Raw genomic sequence first — 21,879 nt, 5'->3', positions numbered from 1 at the left:
AGGGGGCGGGTTCAAGCCCCTCTTCTCCAAAACATTAAATCTCGGAGCGAGACTGCGCAAGCGCAGCCTTCGAGCCGAGACCTAACCAGCATTTACAATGCAACAGTCTCGGCATTGTTAAAGTTAGAGCTATTGGCATTGCTCATGTCATTATTTTTGTTTATGTTTTTGTTTTTAAAACATTTAAAGAAACGGCATTGTTATTTACAATGTCAATAGCTTAATCACTCTCAAATGCGAGACCTATTGCATTTGCCACCCACACACACAGAGCCACCCACACACACAGAGCCACCCACACACACAGAGCCACCTACACAGAGCCACCTACACAGAGCAACCCACACACAAATAGTGCCACCTACACACACAGAGTTACCCACACACAGACAGCCACCCACACATGGAGCCACCTACAAAAAAAGCCACCTACACAGAGCCACACACAGGCACAATATAAATATTTTACTATTCGTATGCGAAATGTTGAAATTGTATTTTGATAGGTAGGATGTGGTGGAAAAAAGGAAAAACATTTAAAATAAAGATAATCCCATTGTATGATACTTCCTACGCGGTCACGAATTAAGAACCCCATAGGATTTGAAAGTCCATCAAATTAAATAAAAAATCGATTCTACTCGTGCAGGCATGTGTACATGGTATTGTGTCCATTCGAATATTACAAACATGGTAACTAAATAACCAAAATTATTGCAAAATCAATATAACCCCCCGAAAAATCGCTTTGAGAAAATGACCCTTTGTTGTGTGTTAACGCATCGCATAAATGATTAAAGTCGGGATAATCCCTGAAAATGGAGAGAGTGGAGAGACTAAATAAGAGAGCGCCAAGGCCAAGTGACTGAGAGAGGGTCATTGAAAGAGTAGAGGCCTGGTGAGAGGGTCGGAGGAGAGCAGAGAAGTAGATTGTTAGAAAGGCCATGTAAAGGAGCAGAGAGGGCAAGTGATAGTGCCTGGGGAGAGCAGAGAAGCACATTGACAGAGAGGCCATGTCACGGAGCAGAGGCCAAGAGATAGAGTCTGAGCAGAGAAGTAGATTGTTAGAGAGGCCATGTAATGGAGGAGAGAGGCCAAGTGATAGGGCGTGGGGAGAGCAGAGAAGCACATTGACATAGAGGCCAAGAGATGGGTATGGTGAGGGTCTGAGGAGAGCAGAGAAGAACACTGACAGAGAAGCCATGTAGCGCAGCAGAGAGGCCAATGGATAGGGTCTGAGGGCAGTAGAGAAGCACATTGACAGAGAGGCCAAGAGATGGGTAGGGTCTGAGGAGAGCAGAGATGCACACTTACAGAGAGGCCAGGTAGCGCAGCAGAGAGGCCCTGTGTCTGAACCGGGAGAGCCTGGCGCTCAGTGATGGCGCAGACATGGCCTCCGGCTCATGCAAGGTCTGAGCTCGCGCCTGGTTGGGGGAGGGGATCTGCCCCGAAGTGAGGCGCTCTAAGTGGAACACGCAGGCCTCACAAGCACTGAATTCTCCGTGCGACGTGTGTATCGCTCTAATCTTTCCACACTCATTTACTTTCCCATTCTTCTTCCGATTTGTCACCCCTCATGCCTCCCTCCGGCACCTCCACCCCCATCCTCCATGCTCCCACCGGCCCCTCCAGCCCGCCCTCCCTCTGTGGCAGAGGGAGGGCGGGCTGGAGGGGCCGGTGGGAGCATGGAGGATGGGGGTGGAGGTGCCGGATTGGATCGGTCACTCTGCACTGGCTTTTGTACGGAGCCCTCGAGGGGACTGAGCTCCTGTGCCCCGCTCCGGTGCTGGGGTGGGAGACGGTGGGGTGACAGGGCAGGGGGTGGATTTCCAGCCTCACTTGTCTCCGGATGTTTGGGGGGCATCATGGGGGGAAGCTTTCCCCACATCAGAGTAACTTTCGCTGATCTTTGGGTCCCTTGTCCTGAGCCACGGAGCACGTGCGCATCCGGGGCCCAAATAAACTACAATTACAACAGCACAAAGCGAAACAAATACTGCACAATGTACACAAGTTAAAGCAAAAGAAGAATACGTAATTTGGAAAAAAATATAGCCACATACATGGTCGGTTCAAAAGTTACGAAAAAAGCAACGTAAAAGTTATGAAGAAAGCAACGTTGAAAAAGAAGCAATAAATATACGACGAATAGGTAAAAACAATGCTAAAGAAAACAGTTCATTAGCGGAGACATTTCCCATAACCCAATGGCTGAAACAGGTGAATTACAAGTAAAAATGTTGAAACCATCAAGTACTGGCAAAACTGTTGACTTACCTGGCGAGAGCCATGAACACCGCCGCCTTTCTCCGAGGCGAAGCAGAAATGCCTCGGAGAAAGGCAGCGGCGGTTTCGAATTCGGGGGCGTGTTTTTCTTTACTCTCCTCTTTCCATTGGCTGGAGGAGATAATTAGAAAAGTTGGAAAAAACACGCCCCCGAATCCGAAAAGGACGGGGCCTGTTCGGAGTGACGGACCTCTTCTCCAATGGCTGGCCAGCATTCAAGAGGCCAGCCAATGGAGAACAGGGGAGAAGAGGGGCGGGTTCAAGCCCCTCTTCTCCAAGTCATTATGTCTCGCGAGCGAGACTGCGCAAGCGCAGCCTTCGCTAGCCGAGATCTAAAAAGGGGAATGCGATTAACATATCGTTGAGTCTAATGACACAGTGAACCGTGTTAAAATGATAGTGTGTGCCATAAGATCGTAATAATAAAACTTGCCATTGTATGCACGATGGTGCGCAGCATCTATTTCTCACCGGTTCTTTCAGTCATGACCGGAGTGAGGAAGAAGGCGGGGCTCTCATGGCACAGACACTTTTGAATTCACAGCCTATGGTGTGCTATGTATTATCGCAATGCATTTTGATATTTTTAGTCTTAGCGATCGAACGTTAAGGAATTCATGGAAGAAAATGTCAGGGCGGGCTTTCGAAAAAGTAGATAAATGACTTTCCTTTGGCAAACATTTTAATGAAGTCGCTCAGAGAGTGTGGGCTCACATCTTTTCTGTAGTGGGTTAAGGAAAAAAAGAAGAATATCAATCCAATGTGTCTAAACTGAAACCAGTGTATTTGAAGATAAATTGAAGTGTATAATAGGAGGCAAGTGATTACTCTAGGAAAAGTTAGAATTAGATTACAATCTATAGACTTCAGACATTTCATTCAGTCCAATAGAGGCTGTGTTAAAGCGCATTATTAGATAAGCTTCTTTCTGCAGCAGTCTTCTTTCGAGGTCTCCACCGCTGGGGTTCGGTTTTACTACGCTTAGAATGGTCCATCTCAGATCTCTTTCAGTGTGATTGAGTTCTTGAAAATGCACCACCAGAGGTGCGGTCTGTATGGTTTTTCCAATGTAAATGAGTTGGCATGAGCAGATTATGGCATAGAGCACATTTTTCGTTTTACAGGTTGAAAATTCATTGTGTGTCCACTTATCGTTACCAACTGTAAATTCTGAGCCTTCAACGGTCGAGTTGCATGCTAAACACATTCCATATCTATGGTGTCCTGTGACCGGTTGGAGGTTCAGAAAACTGTGTAGGGTTTCATCTCTCTTGTGGGGCTTTTCAGAGGCCCTCACTATGCGTTGTCCAATGTTGTCATTTTTCTTTAAGGCGAACAGAGGAAATTTGAGATCTTTGTCCGGGTCTTTTACAAGGTGCCAATTCTGTCGTATGATCTTTTTGAACGAATTGGTGAGGGGGCGAATGTGGACAAGCACACTAATCCGGATCTTTTTTTTGGGTTTGTTTTTCCAGGAGGGTTTCACAAGGTGTAAACCATGCTCTTTTACCCAAGTGCCTGAGTAGCTTGGACGGATAGCCTTTTCCTTTCAGTTTTTCTGTCAGCAAGTTTGAGTGGATTTCATAATCCTCTTTTCGTGTACAATTACGCTGAATCCGTAATTGTCTTTGAGACTCTTTGGATGATGACTACGAAAGTGAAGGGCTGTGTTTTTATCAGTGGATTTTACGTATAACGTAGTAATCAAACCTGTTTCTGATGGCCGTACCTCAACACCCAAGAACGTCAAGCTGGTGGAACTGTGGGTTAACGTGAACTGGATGTCTGGACTTCTTTAATTCAACTACCGGTGGAAGTGCAAGAGTTCTTCTTCTGTACCAGTCCAAATACACCGAATGTCGTCAATGTACTGATGCCAATGGACCAAACTGTGACTGAATGGATTGTTGTTGTAGATGAAACGGTCCTCATACTTGACCATGTAGAGAACCGCCATCTCCGGCGCAAAGGGACAGCCCATTGCAGACCCTTTCACCTGTACGAAATATTCTTTTTCAAATTTGAAGTAATAGCGTTTTAATGCCAAGGATGCTAGGTTGACAATAAATTGTGTGGGTACCCGAAGAAGTCGGTCTCTGCTTTCCAGGTACCATTCCAGTACTTCTAGGGCCTCCTCTAGAGGGATTTGCGTGTATAAGGATACCACGTCTAGTGTGACCAAGCTGTGCTGTCCTGGTGCAAAATGAAATCCTTCGACAGGTTATTCCTAGCACCTCTTACATGTGTTCAGCATTAGTCGTTCGTGGCTCCATTGAAATTCTCTTGAGGGAACAGTCAGTCTCTGCGCTAGCATCATTCCCGGCAGCCACCGACCAGCGCACTGGAAGCCCAAGTCACCTGAGGCCTCTGAGGGAGCCTGCCTTCCGATGTGTCGGCTCTAACAGAACCCAGTGTGGGCAGAACCATCTCCGGAGGCATCTGAGTCACCCGCAATCACTCCCTCAAGCACTCTTAAGTAATTTGGTTCCACAGAGAGAGGCCGCATGTTGTTGGCCAGGGTTCCGCAGCTCTTAAACTGGGCGGGGCCTCTCTCCTCCCCTCAGCTTCCCAGCTCTGCCAGCAGTCGGGACCTCATCAAGGTGCGCCACAGGCCCCCTAGACTTGGGCACTCAATTTAATGGGTCACTGCGAGACGCTGCTTGTTCATTGTTTTTTGGGGCTGCCAGCGGGAGCTTATAGGATAGTAACCGTCGTCTTTAGTGGTCAAACCATGCACCAATATGATCACAATATTGTATGTACTAACAAATATTTTTTTCATTTCAGATGCTTTTGAGTATAGACATAATCACAAAACAACTAATTAGAACAACAAAGCATATCAAGTTCTCAAAAATGCAAATATAATAAAATGCTCTGATAAAATTTTGAACAGATGATGAACAGAAATAAGTATATTGCCTTGCATACCAAACGGAAACAATTAAAGAAACATGCTACAGTGAAGAAAATTATAATAAAACAATGAAAAATTATGGTTTTCTTATACAAAAATATCTTATTAAAATGATATTATTGACATTACTATACAAAGCAAGATAACACACACCAAAAATAACTGTTCAAAAGCAATTATGAAAGAAACAGACTAATTACTTGACAAATTACTTGACCCACCTGCTCCACCAAGAACTTCAATAAAAATGTAAAGCACGCACATTTATGACTTTAACTAGAAATTCTATTCAGCTAAGCAATTCCGTAAAATATAACAACTATATTAACACCTTAATAACAATCTAATGAAAATAGTTAACTACATAAATCCAAAATCCAACCAGTATTAAAAAAATCCCTTAAAAGTAAAACTAACATCCGTTTCCAGTACTAACAAAATATTGTTGTAGTTTTTTTAAAACAAATATGCATACCACACATTCCTTCTTTATAATACTTTTTAAAACACTTATACTAATACTTTCTATATCCAGTCCATCAATAATGCACACTAATGTAGGTTTACTTAGTTCATTACATCTTTCTAACCTACAAATACAACACATTCCAAACATTCACTTAAAATACATACTTCAGTTGTTTTGTATTTTTAAAGAAGAACCTTCAAAAACTATTACAGGACAAGCAACTCAGCTAAAATCAGTTACAATCAAAGGCTGATGTGACAGAAACAATCAAAGACTGTTGTGGCAGAGTCAAAATAATACTTTGGAGAAATCAACCAATTTCAAGCTTTAAAAATAGAAGATTATGTAAAGATTACTCTTGTCACTGTCCATGAAAAGTAAATGGAACACCTATTTCATTTTTTGTCGAGACTGGTGCTACCCATTCCAATGTGAGAACATCGGAAGTTCCCAAACTACCCCTCTCGGGAGAAAGAAACCAAGTTGTAGGAGTTTCTTGCCGATTAATGTTAACCCCTGTAACTGAGCCCGTAAAGGTACAAATTGGTCCGTTTGAGAATTTGCACAAATTTGTGATATGTGATTCTAGCCCCGCAAATCTCTTTGATCAAGATTTGTTGTGTAAATTGAATTGTTCTGTCTATTGTACTCCAAAGGGAATAGGGTTCCATACCAATCATGGAGATATTGTATTCAAAATGGCAAAACAAAAGACTGAAATCGAAGGGTTATTCCCCTTTCTAACCAGTGATGATTTACCCCTAGAATTGAGAGACACCTTGTTACCTGAAATTTGGGATTTTATGGGAAAAGATATAGGGCTGATTAAAGGAGTAGCGCCAATACAAATCACTTTGAAACCTAATGCAGAATTTCCTCAAATTCCACCATATAATCTGAGACCATTGCCGGTATAACACCTTTGATTGAGTCCTTGATTGAACAAGGAATTTTGAGAGAGATCATGGGAAGCCCATGCAATTCACCTACTATGGGAATTCAGAAACCAAAACGGAAAGTATCAAATCGTGCAGGATTTGCGCAATGTCAATCAGATTGTGACACCATGCTATCCAATCGTGCCAAATCTAGCCGTGATACTATCTCAGATTCCATGCAAAGCTGAGTAACCACTCAGCTTTGCATGGAATCTGAGATAGTCTGTCATTGATCTGTGTCAAGCTTTCTTCTCCATGCCTTTACTCCCGGATAGTCAATTTTTATTTGCTTTCCGGTTCAGAAACCGTGTCTCGACCAAAAGTCCTTCTGTGTCTCGTGCCAAAAGTCCTTCCATTTTCAATCAAATATTGAAAAAGAACTTGGAATCAATGGTAATGCCAAATCATTCTGTTCAGGTACAGTACATTGATGACTTCTTGATAGCGTCAGGTACTCAGTAGGGTTGTATTACTCAGTAGGGTTGTATATGTGACACCATTGCATTACTTAATCATCTGGCAGTGAGTGGACATAAGGTGTCACCAACAAAGTTACAGTTTTGCATAAGGAAGGTCCATTGAGAAAGGAGCCAGAAAGGTGTCACAGGGTTGGATTACTACCATTTTGCAGATGAATCCAGCAAGCACCCAAAAGGAAGTTCGTAAGTTTCTGGGAATGGTCGGCTATTGCCGACAGTGAAATCCAAATTTCTCATTGACCGCTAAGCCAATTCAGAGGCTAACGCAGATGGATGTGTCAGATCCAGTTCCATGAAATGAATGCAAGTGCTCTTTTAATGAACTGACTTTGACAAAGGTTCTGCAGTGAGCACGAAGGCCGTGCATTGTCCGTTTTAATGCAGATGCATGGAACTGCGTGAAGACCTGTTGCACACTTCTCCGCTACATTAGATCCTGAAGCTGTAGCATTGCCTGGATGTCCAAAGGCAGTTACTGACACACGTGTGAGTTTGGAACAGTGTGAGAGCATTGTGATGGGTCACCCGCTGAAATTGCATGTACCACATTCTGTTGAAATCTTGTTTACTCTAATGCAACATCTCACAAGTAGCCTGCTAACCAAATACAAACAGGTGATACTGGGTGCGGAGAATTTGTCATTGGTGCGATGTACAAGCTTGAATCCGGCTACACTGATGCCCTTACCAGGAAATGAGGTTGTGATTGATGAAGCAGATCACGATTGTTTGGATGTGACTGAATTATGCACCAAGCCCCGACCGAACATTTTAGATGTCTCATTGCTTGAATCAGATCATGTGCTATTTGTGTATGGATCCTGCTTGAGAGATGCAGGAGGAAACTTGAGGGCTGCATATGCCAACTGTAGAGTTGTGGGACTGGTGGGAGCTTTGTGGTTGCAAGGAGTATATTCAGCCCAGGTAGTTGAGGTGATTGCGCTAACCAGGGCTTGCAGCATTACTGCACAATTGAGAGTTTCCATTTTCATGGACAGCCAATCTGGATTTGGGGTTGTCCATGATTTTGGCAATTGTGGTCTCAGCGTGGGTTCATGACCTCTTCAGGTTCACCCATCCGAAATGGAGAGAGCGTGAAAAACCTACTGCTGTCATTGCAGTTGCCCACCTAAATTGTGTAGTAAACTCTCCAGCCCATCGACAGGGAAATGATTAAGTGTCAGTCGGTAACCGCTATACTGATAAGACTGTGCACTATTGCGCCCTAAATTCAGCATCTTAAATGGAGACCCATTAAAAGAACAACCTGATGTCACCGAATGCAGGCTGATGTTTTCAGTTATGGAAACATGGTAGGAAATAAAAGCATTACTGGATGAAGAGCCAAAATAGGGAGACCGGGATAGATCAAAGCAGGTTGCACACAAAGGCAGGAAGATGAGGTGTGGGTATACACAGATGGAATACCAGTTTTACCTGATAGTTTTTTGTCACCAATGACAAGAAACTATTATGGTCCCGCACATGTTGGATGCAATAATGCGTCTTTTTCGACAGACATGGTTCATTACCCAATGCCGAGCTGTTGCTGAGGTGCTGTGACGGAGGTGTGTGATATGTCAACAACAAAATGTGGGAAAGAAAACACTAGTCACAATGAGTCATATAGGAAGATCTTGAGGACCATTTAATAAGATGCAACTCGATTTTATCGATAATTGCCTGAAATATGTTCTAGTGATTGTGTGTTTGTTCTCTCGCTGGGTAGAATCCTATCTAACTAGGCATAATGACAGTCTAACTGTAGCTAAACTACTCCTTAGAGAACTTATGCCACGGTTTGGATTTCCGACCGACTTTGAATCAGATAGAGGGACTCATTTTAAACAATGAGGTGATGCGAATGCTTTGTGCAGCTTTACAAATTGAGTAGAAGTTACACTGAGCAAACCGATCAGAGACGTCTGGAGTGGGCGAGCAAGTTAATGGAAAGCTAAAGTTCCACTTGGCAAAGGTGTGTGCGTCTACATCTCGGAAACGGCCTAATGTATTGCCCTTGGTGTTGAGTTTGAGAAGTACCCCACACAGAAGAACTAGGCTATCCCCACACGAAACCATAATGGGAGGGCCATGAGACAGCCTACAGTCCCAGCCAATAAGCTAGTAAATATAACTGATGATTTGGTACTCGATTACTGTAAAGCATTGGCTGATGGGGTCCATTCTGTGTCTCAGCATGTTAGGGAAGCTGCAACCTCACTACAGCAGGAGCAGTGCCATGAACTTTGTCCTGGTGACTGGGTACTAGTGAAGAAACGTGCGCAAATCGTATTTGGAGCCTCGTTGGTGTGGGCCATATCAAGTGATCCTTGTTACCACAACTGCGGTCAAATGTGGTGGTCTGTCTAATTGGGCACATGCTGTCCACACTCGCCGAGTCTCATGTCCCATTGAAAATGTGGTACCTGTAGTGGATGTACCAGTGGTAACAGTGAGACATCCAACTCAGGTCAGTCACCGAGTAGAGGGGGTGCCAGCTACTGGGTCCGAGAGAGTCAGTCCCTGTAGGTAACGATGGTCAAACAGAGAGGGACCTGACTAGGCAAAGTATTGACCTAGCAGCTGTGAACAGTGCATGTGAAAAGCGAATGATAAGTGGAGACCGTTGGCCCAGGAGAACTGCTAAATTGAGGCAAAAGGGGAGAAAGTAAAGTATTCTCGACTGTAGTCGAAGTCTCAAGCCAATCTGAACAGAGTGATATAGATGATGATGGAGCAACAGTGAGAAAGTCAAAAAGAGATAAAGTACAAAATCGGAGATATGCTGCACCTGAATGAACTTATCTAGAAGCAGCCAATGACTGGGAGAAAGCATATCAATCTTTTTGCTTCAAGAATTTAAACTCCCAAAAACCATCTTGATAGACTGTTGCGCCAGGCATAATTTTCAAGGTACTCAAACAAACAAATAAAATGGCCTTTGAATAACTGAAGAGACAAATATACACCGGATTATGCCAAAACTTGAACCCTATGAACTGTAACAGTGGGAGAAACAAAGAAATCATTGAAAGAGATCGAAAGGAATATTTGCTGCACATCCTACGGTATGATGCATTCTCAAAATTCTAAGAACGGGTGTTTCCTGTCCGCAATCACATGTTGGTGAGTAGCGATCCCCGCGTTATGGGTCCCTCTTACACCGTGATTAATTTGTAAAAAAAATAGTGCCAGGGCTCTAGTGAAGAGGCCACTGAAACTTCCAGCACACGTTGCCACTGCCAGTGATAGTAACAACACAGCAACTAACCATCACACTCTTACAAGTGTGACAGTTCGGACTATTTCAGGCCCCCAAAGCTATAAGAAGGGCTTGGGCGAAAGGTAATAGTCATTTTTAATTACTATGGCATTGATACTTAACTTGTTGGGGTCATCTCTAAATTACCTAGACAGCGCCCCCTTGTGGCAGGCTGTACCAAGCGCTGGTGCTGAGCACCTGAAACCACCAGCTCAAATTAAGCACTGCTTTTACAGGAATGGTCTGACCAGGATAGAGTAGTACTCTGTACACCGGACCTCCTGAAAATGAGCAGGCGCCTGCTAAACTGATAACTGCATGCAGAGAATAGAACTGTTTTGCGTGTCTGCATTGTTCAATGGTGTTCATTTTCATATTTGGAATACGATTGAGTAGATGACTTGTTTGTGTAAAGTGGTCGCTCGCTGCCAGTATACCAGAGTAAGGACATACATTGATAGGACTGTTCTGTGCCGCCTGGCTGCACACCACACGTGAGACACTACTCTCACAGCCATACGACAACAGCACTGTACTTGGTGGAAAACATGCCCACACAATTCACCATGACTAGCCTCTCCGAGATCCAGTGACAGCTTCACCACCCTGTACACACAGGGGATGGTGCTGCTCTTACTGGCATATTTTTTGCAGTCCCAGTTAAGATTTCATGACTTCATGCACTCCATTGTACACCCCGAAGAAGCACTGGTCTCACCAATGGATGTAAAAGGCAAGCCCAAAATTAAAAACACACACACTGACATACATTCTTTGGGGCATGTACATCGTTCTCCAGCACATCTAATTAATGGTCACTGGCTACACCACTGCCATGCAGATTCTGGAGGGACGGCTTTTAAATAGAAAACTACTGCGAGTTAGAAACCTATGCAACCGCTTTTTGCCAAATTATCCTTTTTTTGGTATAGCGTTCCCCTTTTTTTCTAAATGATCACTCCACTGCAAACAAACAAAAGAAAATCTGTAAAAAACAATCTTTGTCATTTACAAAGACAGTAGCTCTAACTTTCACAAATGCGAGACCGATTGCATTGCAAATGCGTATTTTTAAGTGTAGTTGCACACAGGTTTTCTTTTCAGCCTGCCGCTATCAAATGCCAGGGTTGCCGAATACAAAGGTTGCCTGGTCTTAATGCCACCTCATGTCTCTTTCTTTTACTACGCTACACTTCCTGTATATATCTTTAATCTTACAATTCTTTTTAATGTCATTTCTCACTCTTTATTTTGCTATTTCTATTTTCCTCATTCTTGCTCCCTTTTCTGCTTTTCTCACTTGCCAAAGTGTGATGATGAATAATCCTGGTCGATAGAAAAAAGACTAAGTACCAAACTCTGGCATCTGCTAGCACAAGTTAAGCACTGCATGCCTCTCTATATGGCTGCCTCTCTAAATCCTTTCAGTATGTACTACCTCTTTCCTAAACCTGGCGCATATCTAAAGCCGTTTTCCCTCATGCATCTCACAACTAGCTTCCTTCTACTTTTCCATACTTTGGTTTGGCAGAAGAATCCTATCGTCCACAGAACAGTGGTGGACATGGTAGGACAGAACAGTGTTTTCACCCCTCCAGTCTCTCTTAATCAGACAACGAAGAGAAGACAAATCAAGGTGAACTGCAGAACTTCATTTTTATTTCCAGACACTGCTTAGTCTAGTATAGCTTAGTCCAATATAAGCAGCCACAATCAGTTGTGGCAAGGCTTTTCAATCAAGTTCTGCCAACAAGTTTATATCTTAAAACCTTTAAAAGCAATATCCGATAGCACAAGCCATCAGGCTTTGCACTTTCAATTTTTATTGTGAGACAACTGGGAAATGTTGATGGAAATTGTGGGAATGATTCTTTGTATTATTATGTATCTTGTCATCTGAACAGTGCCAAGTACCACTTTCCTTTCTGGTGTTAGCCATCTTTCAGGATATATGATACGTGTAGCATTAAGTAACAACGAACATCTGGTATATCAGTGCCAAGGGACACAAGGGTAAACGTGGGCTTCACAAATACACATTATGTTAGGTTATATACTTTAAAAAAAAAGTATTTCCCATTGTCAAATAACCACAAAGAGGCGTTATGGTAGCCATAGGTTTATTTCAATGCCAGTTTACTAAACCCAGCAACGGGTAGTGGTGCTGCTTTTGATTTGCCAGTCTTGGCTTGCTGCACTGAAGGAAAAAGCCTTTCTTCTGGCAACAACGCAAAGAATTTAAATCGTTCGCCCATTTTGTGAGGATTTACCAGCATATCGTACCCACTGAGCAATTGCTGCTTGGTGGTTGCATCTTTCGATTTCCACAGCAGTGCCTGCAGTCTAATGTCAATGCCCATATTGGTTAAGAATTCCTGTTGAGATATGGGCCCAAGAGAGACAACCTTTCCTTGCAACATCCTTCTTAAGTAACTGAAATCCACATCTGCTGTGAGGTCTGCAGACCCTGGGTCCATTAACACATCATGAAGCTTATGATCACGAAAACCTCTGAAAGTGTCTGTCTTGTCCCCATTGTGCCCATAATCAGCAATCAGAGCAGCTCCCCCATCTGCCTCAATGCGCGAGGCCAGCTTTTGGATGATGACAGCTGCATCTGGGCACACTTCCACATGATCTCGTGTTTCTTCAGCATGTATCAAGGTCCTCGCAGCCAGCGTGGCATTGGGAGACAGAACAAAACACAGCATATTGGGAACATTAGGGTCCTCTGTAATTAGAACTTCTGCCCATCCTCGTTCAGTTTTCTGAAATTTGTGTATGGACAAAGCATCAAAGAATTCATGTGCTAAATACAAGCTAAAACCGCGTGGTACGGCCCCTAGGGCTTGATACCAGAATATTGGAAGTCCAGTCTTGGTGGTGCCTTTCTTATAAGATATTTTGTTGTGATCAGATGCTATGTTTTCTCCAGTCAACTTCAGTGCCTGAATATCGCTCAGCTTGTGGCTGATCTCCACCATATGAAGGGAGATGTCACAATCCTTCAGCAATGGCTGAAACTGTTTGAAAACCCCAAGTATGTCTTCAGCGAGGGTGCCCCTGCCAGGACCCAACTCGACCAGTTGCAAAGTTTTGGGCTTCCCAGCAGCCATCCACTCACTGATGCACCAGACAGCAAGCAGCTCTCCAAATATTTGACTTATTTCAGGAGATGTCACGAAGTCTCCCTCTTCTCCAATCATATCTTGGTGGACATAGTAGCCCTTGAGGGGATTGCTCAACACCTCCCTCATATATTCAGCCACAGTAATGGGGCCTGTGGTCTTGATTTTGAACAGAAGGTGCTTGAGCATTGAAGAGTCTTTGGACACCGCTCTTTGAGTACTGCATCTTCCTGCAACGTGACATGTTACTGCAAGCACAGGTCTCCGTAAACTGCACATATTTACAGATGTCCTATGTAGGACACCCAGAAGCACATTCATGACTCTTGTCCACACTGGAAAAAAAGACAAAAAGTGAGGCTTGTAAATAGTCTATACTAGATTCAGTTTGATCATCAAAAATATGCTAGAAACATAAATGTTCCTTATTAAAGTCAAAGCATTGTACAATTTGAAGTTAATCAGTCAGCTATGGAAACACCATTGCTTCGATGCTTACCACATTGTTTTTCTATCATTCTTTTTTCCTCTAAGCCTGCCCTTTCAAAACTAACTCTACATAATCGCCTGACGTTCACTTCAGAAACACCAAATGTTGTAAAGCAGTATTTGTCAGCACAGCAACAAGGGGACAAGATGTAGCCTTAGGGCTGGAGCGGGTACTTCGATGCTGGGGAACAGGGTTCTAGTCTCGGCAACGACACTCAACATCCTGTGATTCTGGGCTTCCTCTGCAGTTCTTCCATCGTCCGGTTGTCTATGGAGCTTGGACCAACTATAGTGTCCTGCCACTTGTAGACAAATTGTTTTTAATTTTTAATCAGGCACTCCTTAAGAATGTATGTGTTTGCTGGCCCTCTCAACCCTTCCCCTTCCCCATCCCTCCCTTCCACCCCCTCTCCTGTTCCTATTGTTTGCCCTGGCCCTCCCAACTGCTCCTGCTTCGCTGTTTGTTGCAGTCCCTCCCACCTCCTCTTGTGTCCCTTTTTTGCCCCCTCTGAACAAAAAGCGCTATGATGGCCAGCACTGGCCATGCCATAACACTTTGTTTTTATTTACTTTAAGCCATCTTTTAAAACATTAACGTAGCCAAATAGCTCGCGCAAAGCTATTTGGCATTGTTGATGCTTTTTTAAAGATGTTGTACAGCAGTGTGGGCTGCTGTGCAACATGGCTTAAAATAAATAAAAGCAAAGCGCTATGGCATCATCAATGCTGGACGCCATAGCATTTTGATTTTATTTATTTTGAGCCATGTTGCAGCACGGGCTGCTGTGGAACATTTAAAAAAAAACATTGAGAAAGTCACTGAGTCTCACATAGGCGAAATCTATTGGCTTTGTCAATGCTTGTTTTTAGTTTTACTATTTTGTAAAGTCAGTTCAAACAAAAATCAATGAAGTTTCAAGAGCATTCAAAGGGGTCTTTGTCAGGACCCTTCTTGTAGCCGTCCCTGGCATAGATTTGAGAGGAAGCCCAATAATTAATCCGGATTGGCTCAATGATCTGCATTGCATGGATCAGACAGATGCACGTTGAATTAATCTGACATATGCTAAGGGACCAAAGAAGTTCATATGTGCATTTCGACCGTGAGGAGAGTGCAGTGTAACAGGCCACCATTCTTGATGGTAAATCCCATATTAATACCTTTTGAATGACCCCTCTTTTCAGTTACATGATGGGGCCAGTGTTGGACTGCCACAGAAAATAGGCACAGGCACCCTAATGACTCTGAAGCAACTCCCCTTTTCAATATAAATACAGATAAAGTCCCTAAGAATATCAGTAAAGCTCATGCAAACACGGGTCCTGAGGCAATAGCAAATAAGATGGGATTTGGTAAAACATTTTCAACTGAAGTAACCAAAGAGAAATATATTCATAAATTAATTAAAGACAAAACCATCAGTATGAGCAGACACTGAAAAAAACAGTTGAGCAGGAAAAAATAAAACAGAAACCGGTGGCAATATATTAATAGAGACAAGAAAAAGAGCATACCAGTTTTCTTCGGTTTCAGGTTGAAAAACAGAAGATGCCAAGCAGGACACAATCAAAGACAATCAAGCTGACATGTTATTATGGAAAGAAGCAGCTAATTAGGAAAAAAAAACATATTTGTGACTCGCCTTCATAAATATGAGCCTTGCTTCTAAATAAAGAAATAAGAATGAAAGCAGAAAATTTAGAGTGAAAACGTGAAATTCAGATGACAGCGCCAAAATAACGTAAGGCCATTTATAAGACAAGAGGGCACATAAAAAAGTAAATAAATGCAACATTGTTCTAGAGATAACGAAGGAAGAAATGGCAAGAACAATGGTCAACAATGTGAAAGGATTAAGGTAAATCAAGTAGAATCAAAATAGATGAGATTTTATGAGTAGCATCATGCAAAAATTACAGACAGACAGAATAGCATTTTTGGTGAAATCTCCAGATTGGAAAGCACATGAACTAGACACAGAGACTTTTGAGAATAAAAAAAAAATCCTGGGTGCTTGGACTGCATGATTAATTCCAAGGTTAAACATAAACAGGACATAATTTAGGTGATCAGAAGATCAAGTGAATGTTTTTTTAAGTATGGGAATAGGGCAGCTGCTTTAGATGAAACAGCTAAGTGCTAATTGAGATACAGAAACTTAAGAGCAAAGTAAAATAGGTAGGAAAATGTGGATGGATGGCTTTAATCATGAAAGCAGGAAGTGGGTCTATGCATGCCAGTGATATTTCTAGGTCAAACCTGGCCAAACGGCGATAGAGCACTGTACAGCGTCAAAGACAAGCATAAAGTCAATGCGTGATAGGACAGGTAGCTTGTTTGTGGACTATTAATGCATTTTGATATAGCATTCCTTAAAGAGGTGTGTCTGCTACTATTTCTTAAATTTGAGCAGCGTTGGGACGGTAATGATTGATACGGGGATGCTGTTTCAGATACTGGGTTCATAGATAGAACAAGCATTTGCAATGCAATAGGTCTCGCATTTACACAAGTTTAAGCTATTGGCATTGTAAATGAAAATGCCTTTTTTTTAAACATAAATAACAAACATTGTCATTTACAATGCCAGTAGCTTAAACTCGCGTAAATGCGAGATCGATTGCATTGCAAATGCTAATTTTCAAAGTGCTGCGAAACTACCAAATGGGCCAAATGCGCTGGTGGCTTTTACCCGCATGGAGCCCAGAGCGATGCGAGAGTTTATTGGTGTGGCTGTGTTTTCAAGAGAAGAGTGAGGGGGGCTCTCAGTGGACTGCAGGGGGATCCGCTCTCACATCAAAGGGAAGGCCCTTGCTAATCCCTTTTAATGAATCCTCATTTGCATGAGGTGACAACATGCGCAGGGATAAACACGGGTCATCTTAAGCAAACACTTTTGGTTGCCCACAACCCCCTCTGCGCCCCCCGTTTTCTAAAAAAAAAACTTCCATCTGATCTGCTTAGAAAACTATTGCGGACTGAGAGCCTTACCTTGCGAGCTTGTTTTTGTTTTAATTCTTTGAACTCACTCACCATTCCCTGTACTCCTTAATTCCATGCATGGGGGTCAACAGATAAATGTTAGTTCTGCACGCTGAAACCCACCCCTGCAAAATAAAAATAAACAAGCAGAACAGTAATTTTTAAAAAACTGAATTTCCATGAGGCATTACTCCACACAAACGAGATTTCATGGCAGGATGTTTTCAGTCAGATGGTCTGTGCCACTGAAACACAGTGCACAGGTCACGAGTGTGAATCCTTGTGAGGCCCTATCAGCCTTCCATCCTGCCCAGCTCGATAAAAGAGTGCCATTAAACTGGTTAACAGCTACATGGTAACATTTACACCATTATAAAAAGTGTAAGTGAAGCAAGAAGCACAAAATTTAAAAATCAAAGTACAACTGCTGTTTTAGTCAAAGGGGTGTTCGGCAATGACCGGCAGTGAGCGCACCCAGTCCATTATTCCTCCTGTATGGCCAGCGTAGAAACATGCGTATCCCCAAAACAAAGCTATTACGAAACTAATGGCAATCTACTACCCAGCGAGAATGTGGCGTAACATACAGTGCCACGGACTTCGGGCCTGGGATACCAGGTTCGAGTCTCGGTTCTGTCTGTGCTTATAAAAATATGTCGATCATACGAATGAAATGAAACAGTAACAGACTCGTTGAACTCCCTTTAATTGCTGAATATTATAACCGCAAAGCGAAGCCGCTCATAACACTGAAAGTAAACAATGGCATACCCAGAAGCCGGCAGTGGTTGAACTCAAGATTGATTTCTAGAGCATGGGCTCCGCATTTCAACCACAAGTAAATATTGATGTGAATGGAAAGACAATGGAGGGCCGAGAGCACTCTGTAGGCAACTATTAAAAAGTTCATAAGTTATAATCTCCCGAGCCCTTAAGGGCACATGTCTTGTGATTCCAGCTGCCGCCCTTCGCCCCAGATGGAGTCACTTGAGTCAGACATACTTTCGCAGGTTAGCAGACTTTCAAACATTGATTACTAGAGAGACAAACATGGCATCCAAGCAGAACGGTGAACTTTAAAACAAGCAGGAAGGGGGTGGCAAATGGTGTTCACGGGCGCTTTGATGTCCTCAGTGGCCGCGCGGCTCACTGAAAACATCAAAGCGCCTGCGAAATGTAAGTGATCGCAATCGCGATCACACTTCAAAGCGCGGCTGTGTGACAGGCGAAAGTGAAAGAAAACGAGTGCTTTCAGGCCTCCAAATGGTGCGCGCGCCCGGCACACATGCACTGTATTTGGAGGCCTGAAAGCACTCGTTTGCACTTCCAAAACTCGCTTACTATAAGTCTCGCCAGAGCAGCGCTAAAGCGCTGTCTCAGGCGAGACCTAAAAAGCAGACAGCCTTGTTTTTTTCTTTTTTTATATCTTCTTTAATGGTGTCCTGGTTGCGGGTGTGGGCAGAGCCACCAGAGATGATGATGTTGTCTGCAAGATAAGGGAGATGCAGTTCGCGATAGCTTTGTAAATGATATAGCTGGTTTTGAAGATGGTGTGGAAGACAAGGGAAGCCAATGGAGTTCCACCAGGATGCAGGTAATGTGAGCACTGTTCTTCAGGCGCAGAATGAGACATGCTGGGGTGTTTAGGATGCTGTTAAGGGGTGTAATTGTGGAGTCAGGGAAGCCATTGAACAGAATGTTATCAATATCCAGATGTAAGAGTACGAGGGCTTGAACAACAGTTCTGAAGTTCCTACCTATAAAAAATAGTTTCACTTTCTTTAGAAGTGAGAACTGGTATCAAGCTGTCTTTGTTTTTTTGGATGGTGAGGTTGGTGTCCAGAGTGAATCCAAGGGGTTTGGTATTCAGTGAATGTTGAGTTTCGAAGCGGTCATAGTTCATTACACTGAGCCAGGTTTGTACTGTTTCCCATTTGTTGTTCTTGGCAAGTAACAGAAATTCTATCTTGGATGAGCTTTCGGCAAACACTGGACATGCCGGTCTGGGTGAGGTGCAGGCAGTATTTGAGGCGTTTAATATCCGAAGTAGAGGAGACTTTCAATTAGAGTTGTGTATCAACGTCATACTGGGCAGTCTTGATGCTAATATCAGTGGGGGAAAGATCGAAGCAGCTCCATGTCAACATGGGAATGCAGAAGGATTACCAAGTGAAAAAGAAAAATATACCTGCTTCAGTAACAGGGTAAGCATAAAAGAAAAATATATCTGCTTCCGTAAGAAGCCAAGGAATCAAATTAAGCTTGGTCTGAATGGATCAAAGAAGGAAATTCTAGCCCTACAAAGGTGTGGAGTTTATAGTCCCATCCTTCCATCTGGCCTTAAATCTAGGGTCTGTTCCCAACATGTCAAAACCTTGGAAATTACTTTTGACTTGGATCGGAACTACACTCAACAAATCAACTCAGTGATCAAGAAACTAGTTTCCAACTCACTGTCATCTGGAAAATTATCTTGCTGCTTCAAGCTGACCGCTACAAAGAGCTAATGTGTTCTTTGGTCATAGCACAGTTGGACTACTGCATCTCTGTCTACAGTCATGCAGCAATGACTAAAACAGTCTGAAAACACAGAGTACAGTGTTCAGTGATTGTGCCTCTTCCAAATGGACCGGTTGGAAAATGCCTGCACTCACTGTTTCACCAGAAACCAAGCTGCATGCCAAATATACAACTTATTTCAGCAGAGGTCACAAAGTCTCCCACGTCTGCAATCATATCTTGGAACAGCCTTAGCCCTAATCCCACGCAGAAGCTTGGACCTCCAGTTCAGGGAAACTAAACTTTTCTAATCGGTTTTGAATGTAATCTGACATCACCTTGAGAGGGAGCAAAGAATGGCAGTTCTAGGTATATATCCTGTTACATATCAAGCTAGATATTAACTCTCAAGATGGAGAACTTTCTTTTTCCTCTATGCTGCAGGGCTCTGAAGTGACCAAAATGCCGTGATGTGCTTTATAAAAATCAGAGTGAAATACCAATGCTAGAGGTGTTGTTGAAAAATCAGATGAACAAGAGGTGTGAAAAGATGCACAAATTAAATCAGCTTCACAAGTGAACTAGGTGTCAGAATTGTTGTCCCTCTATGCCATAGAGGGTAAAGTATACAATATATAGAAGAAAACATACATGCAGGATAAGCAGATTGGACAGTGAGTGATAAAAACAACTCAAAGTGGCTTAAGCATTGAAAAATGTACTGTGAGAGATAAGAAAACGAGTGAAGAAAAAATACGCTTAATGCTTGTAGCACAGTGTTTCAAAGTAGCAAAGAAAAGTATGTAACTGGAATAACTCTGCAATGAGCCATGATAGGGAAGGTTTAACAATATGCTCGAAAGGCTTAATTTGAGACAGTCTAAAGTACAGCCCTTTGCAGTATACAGCACAACAGTAGGCTGCTCAATAAGAGAAAGCTGAAAATTCGTCTATTTGATCTAGGACTGCAGAAGCACATGCCCTAAGAACAATTTTTCATTAATCATGGAGCGAACATACAATAAGTAAAAAAACTAGGGTAAAATTAGAGGACACAGAAATGAAAAATGTAGGTGAAAATGGGAAATGATCAGAAGGAATCTAAGTTGAATAGGACAAAGCGATAAAATGAAAGAGGAAATCAACATTAAAGTGTGCCAGCTAGAATATGAGACAAGTGTATGAGAAAAACCATTAAAATCAGTGGGCCAGTCAATAATGTAGGCCATATAGCCAACATTTGTGACGAGTGGTGTGAGGATCACAATATCAAGGTATTGCAGAATGAAGAAAGAGGCCCAGACCAAATATCGATACTAAACTAAGAAAGGGGTTTGGGTTACATGAAGAAGACACAGTTAAATCTAAACGATGAAGTTTTAGGAAACAACAAAGCGAGATGAAAGAGGAATCCAGTGAGTATTATAAAAGAAGGCTATCTGCCTCTTGTGGTAAAGCCAATCAAGGGGTGTTACGTAAAAGTTGATGCAGGTCCATTATGCTTAGGATGCTTAGATACAGTTCTCTGTTTCTGTTGTTCACATTTCTTTGCTGGGAGTATTTACCCTATCCATATAAATTAAAAGAAGCCAGTTTACTACTTATCAAAGCCAGTTTATTACTTATCAAATGTGCAGATGGTAAATATATGCATGCTCTTTCTTTAACGGAGAGGCAGGGAGCTGAATGCTGTGCATAATCAACATGCTGAAAAATTAAAAAGTGATACGTGGAATGCTTGCATTATTCTTACCCACTTGTAATTACTTTAGTCTGCATTTAGTCCATCGTTTTTTTTGCTTGAGTCACAATTACTCCAGCTGTGGGTTCAGTGGGGCTTTGTTGAATGTTCAAGCCCTCTGAGTTGATTTGTGAGAGCTCTGTAGATGTGTTAGTATACTGTGATAAAGTTCTGCAAATATAGAGGTGCACCGTGAAAGGTCTGTGATGTCTCAGTATTGCATTGGAATAGTTGTGCATGGTCAGTGAAATGACTCAATATTGGATTACAAATAGATGGCACAGTACAAGAAAGAGGTGCACTGCAAGAGTGCTATGAAAATATCAGTACTGGGATATCAGTGCATGATGCTTACCAGAGACGATGTACGTGAGAGCTCTGTGGATGTCTCAGTACTGAGATAACTGTGCACTCTGCAAGCCAGCGTAGGTACGCATAATGAGAGAAATGTGAATATCAACTTGTATAGTGTAGGACAAAAGAGGAGATACATTGTTAATCTATGTAATAGATTTAAGTTATAAAGTGATAACATTTGCGATTTAAAAAACACTTAGGGCTCAATTACGAGTCTGGTGGTCCACGGACTGCCAGACTCCCAGGGGCATGGTAGTCTTCCGACCTCCCTATTACAATTAGGGCAGTCGGACTGCCATTGCCCCTGGCAGAGCTGTGGCAGTGTGAGGCT

At 42.7% G+C, this 21,879-nt stretch overlaps 1 protein-coding gene across 4 annotated transcripts in view; it reads right to left on the bottom strand.

Annotated features, from left to right (window-relative positions):
* Window positions 1-12,355: 12,355 nt before the first annotated feature.
* The window catches only part of NDUFAF7 (NADH:ubiquinone oxidoreductase complex assembly factor 7), a 30,378-nt gene continuing 20,854 nt past the window's right edge, over window positions 12,356-21,879 (bottom strand). For 2 of the 4 annotated variants that reach the window (XM_085630967.1, XM_085630961.1), the window contains exon 2: window positions 12,357-13,814. In XM_085630967.1, the coding sequence (XP_085487093.1) occupies window positions 12,472-13,800 (1,329 nt within the window). In that variant the 5' untranslated portion in view covers window positions 13,801-13,814 and the 3' untranslated portion in view covers window positions 12,357-12,471. Of the gene's footprint in view, window positions 13,815-17,002; window positions 17,026-21,879 lie in introns of those variants that run through there. The other 2 variants (XM_085630956.1, XM_085630958.1) reach the window with 2 other exon arrangements.

This window comes from Triturus cristatus, chromosome 2_1, assembly GCF_964204655.1.
Source record: "Triturus cristatus chromosome 2_1, aTriCri1.1, whole genome shotgun sequence".
NCBI lineage: Eukaryota > Metazoa > Chordata > Amphibia > Caudata > Salamandridae > Triturus > Triturus cristatus.
Note: the sequence above shows the minus strand (reverse complement) of the source record. Positions and strands in the feature narration are given on the sequence as shown.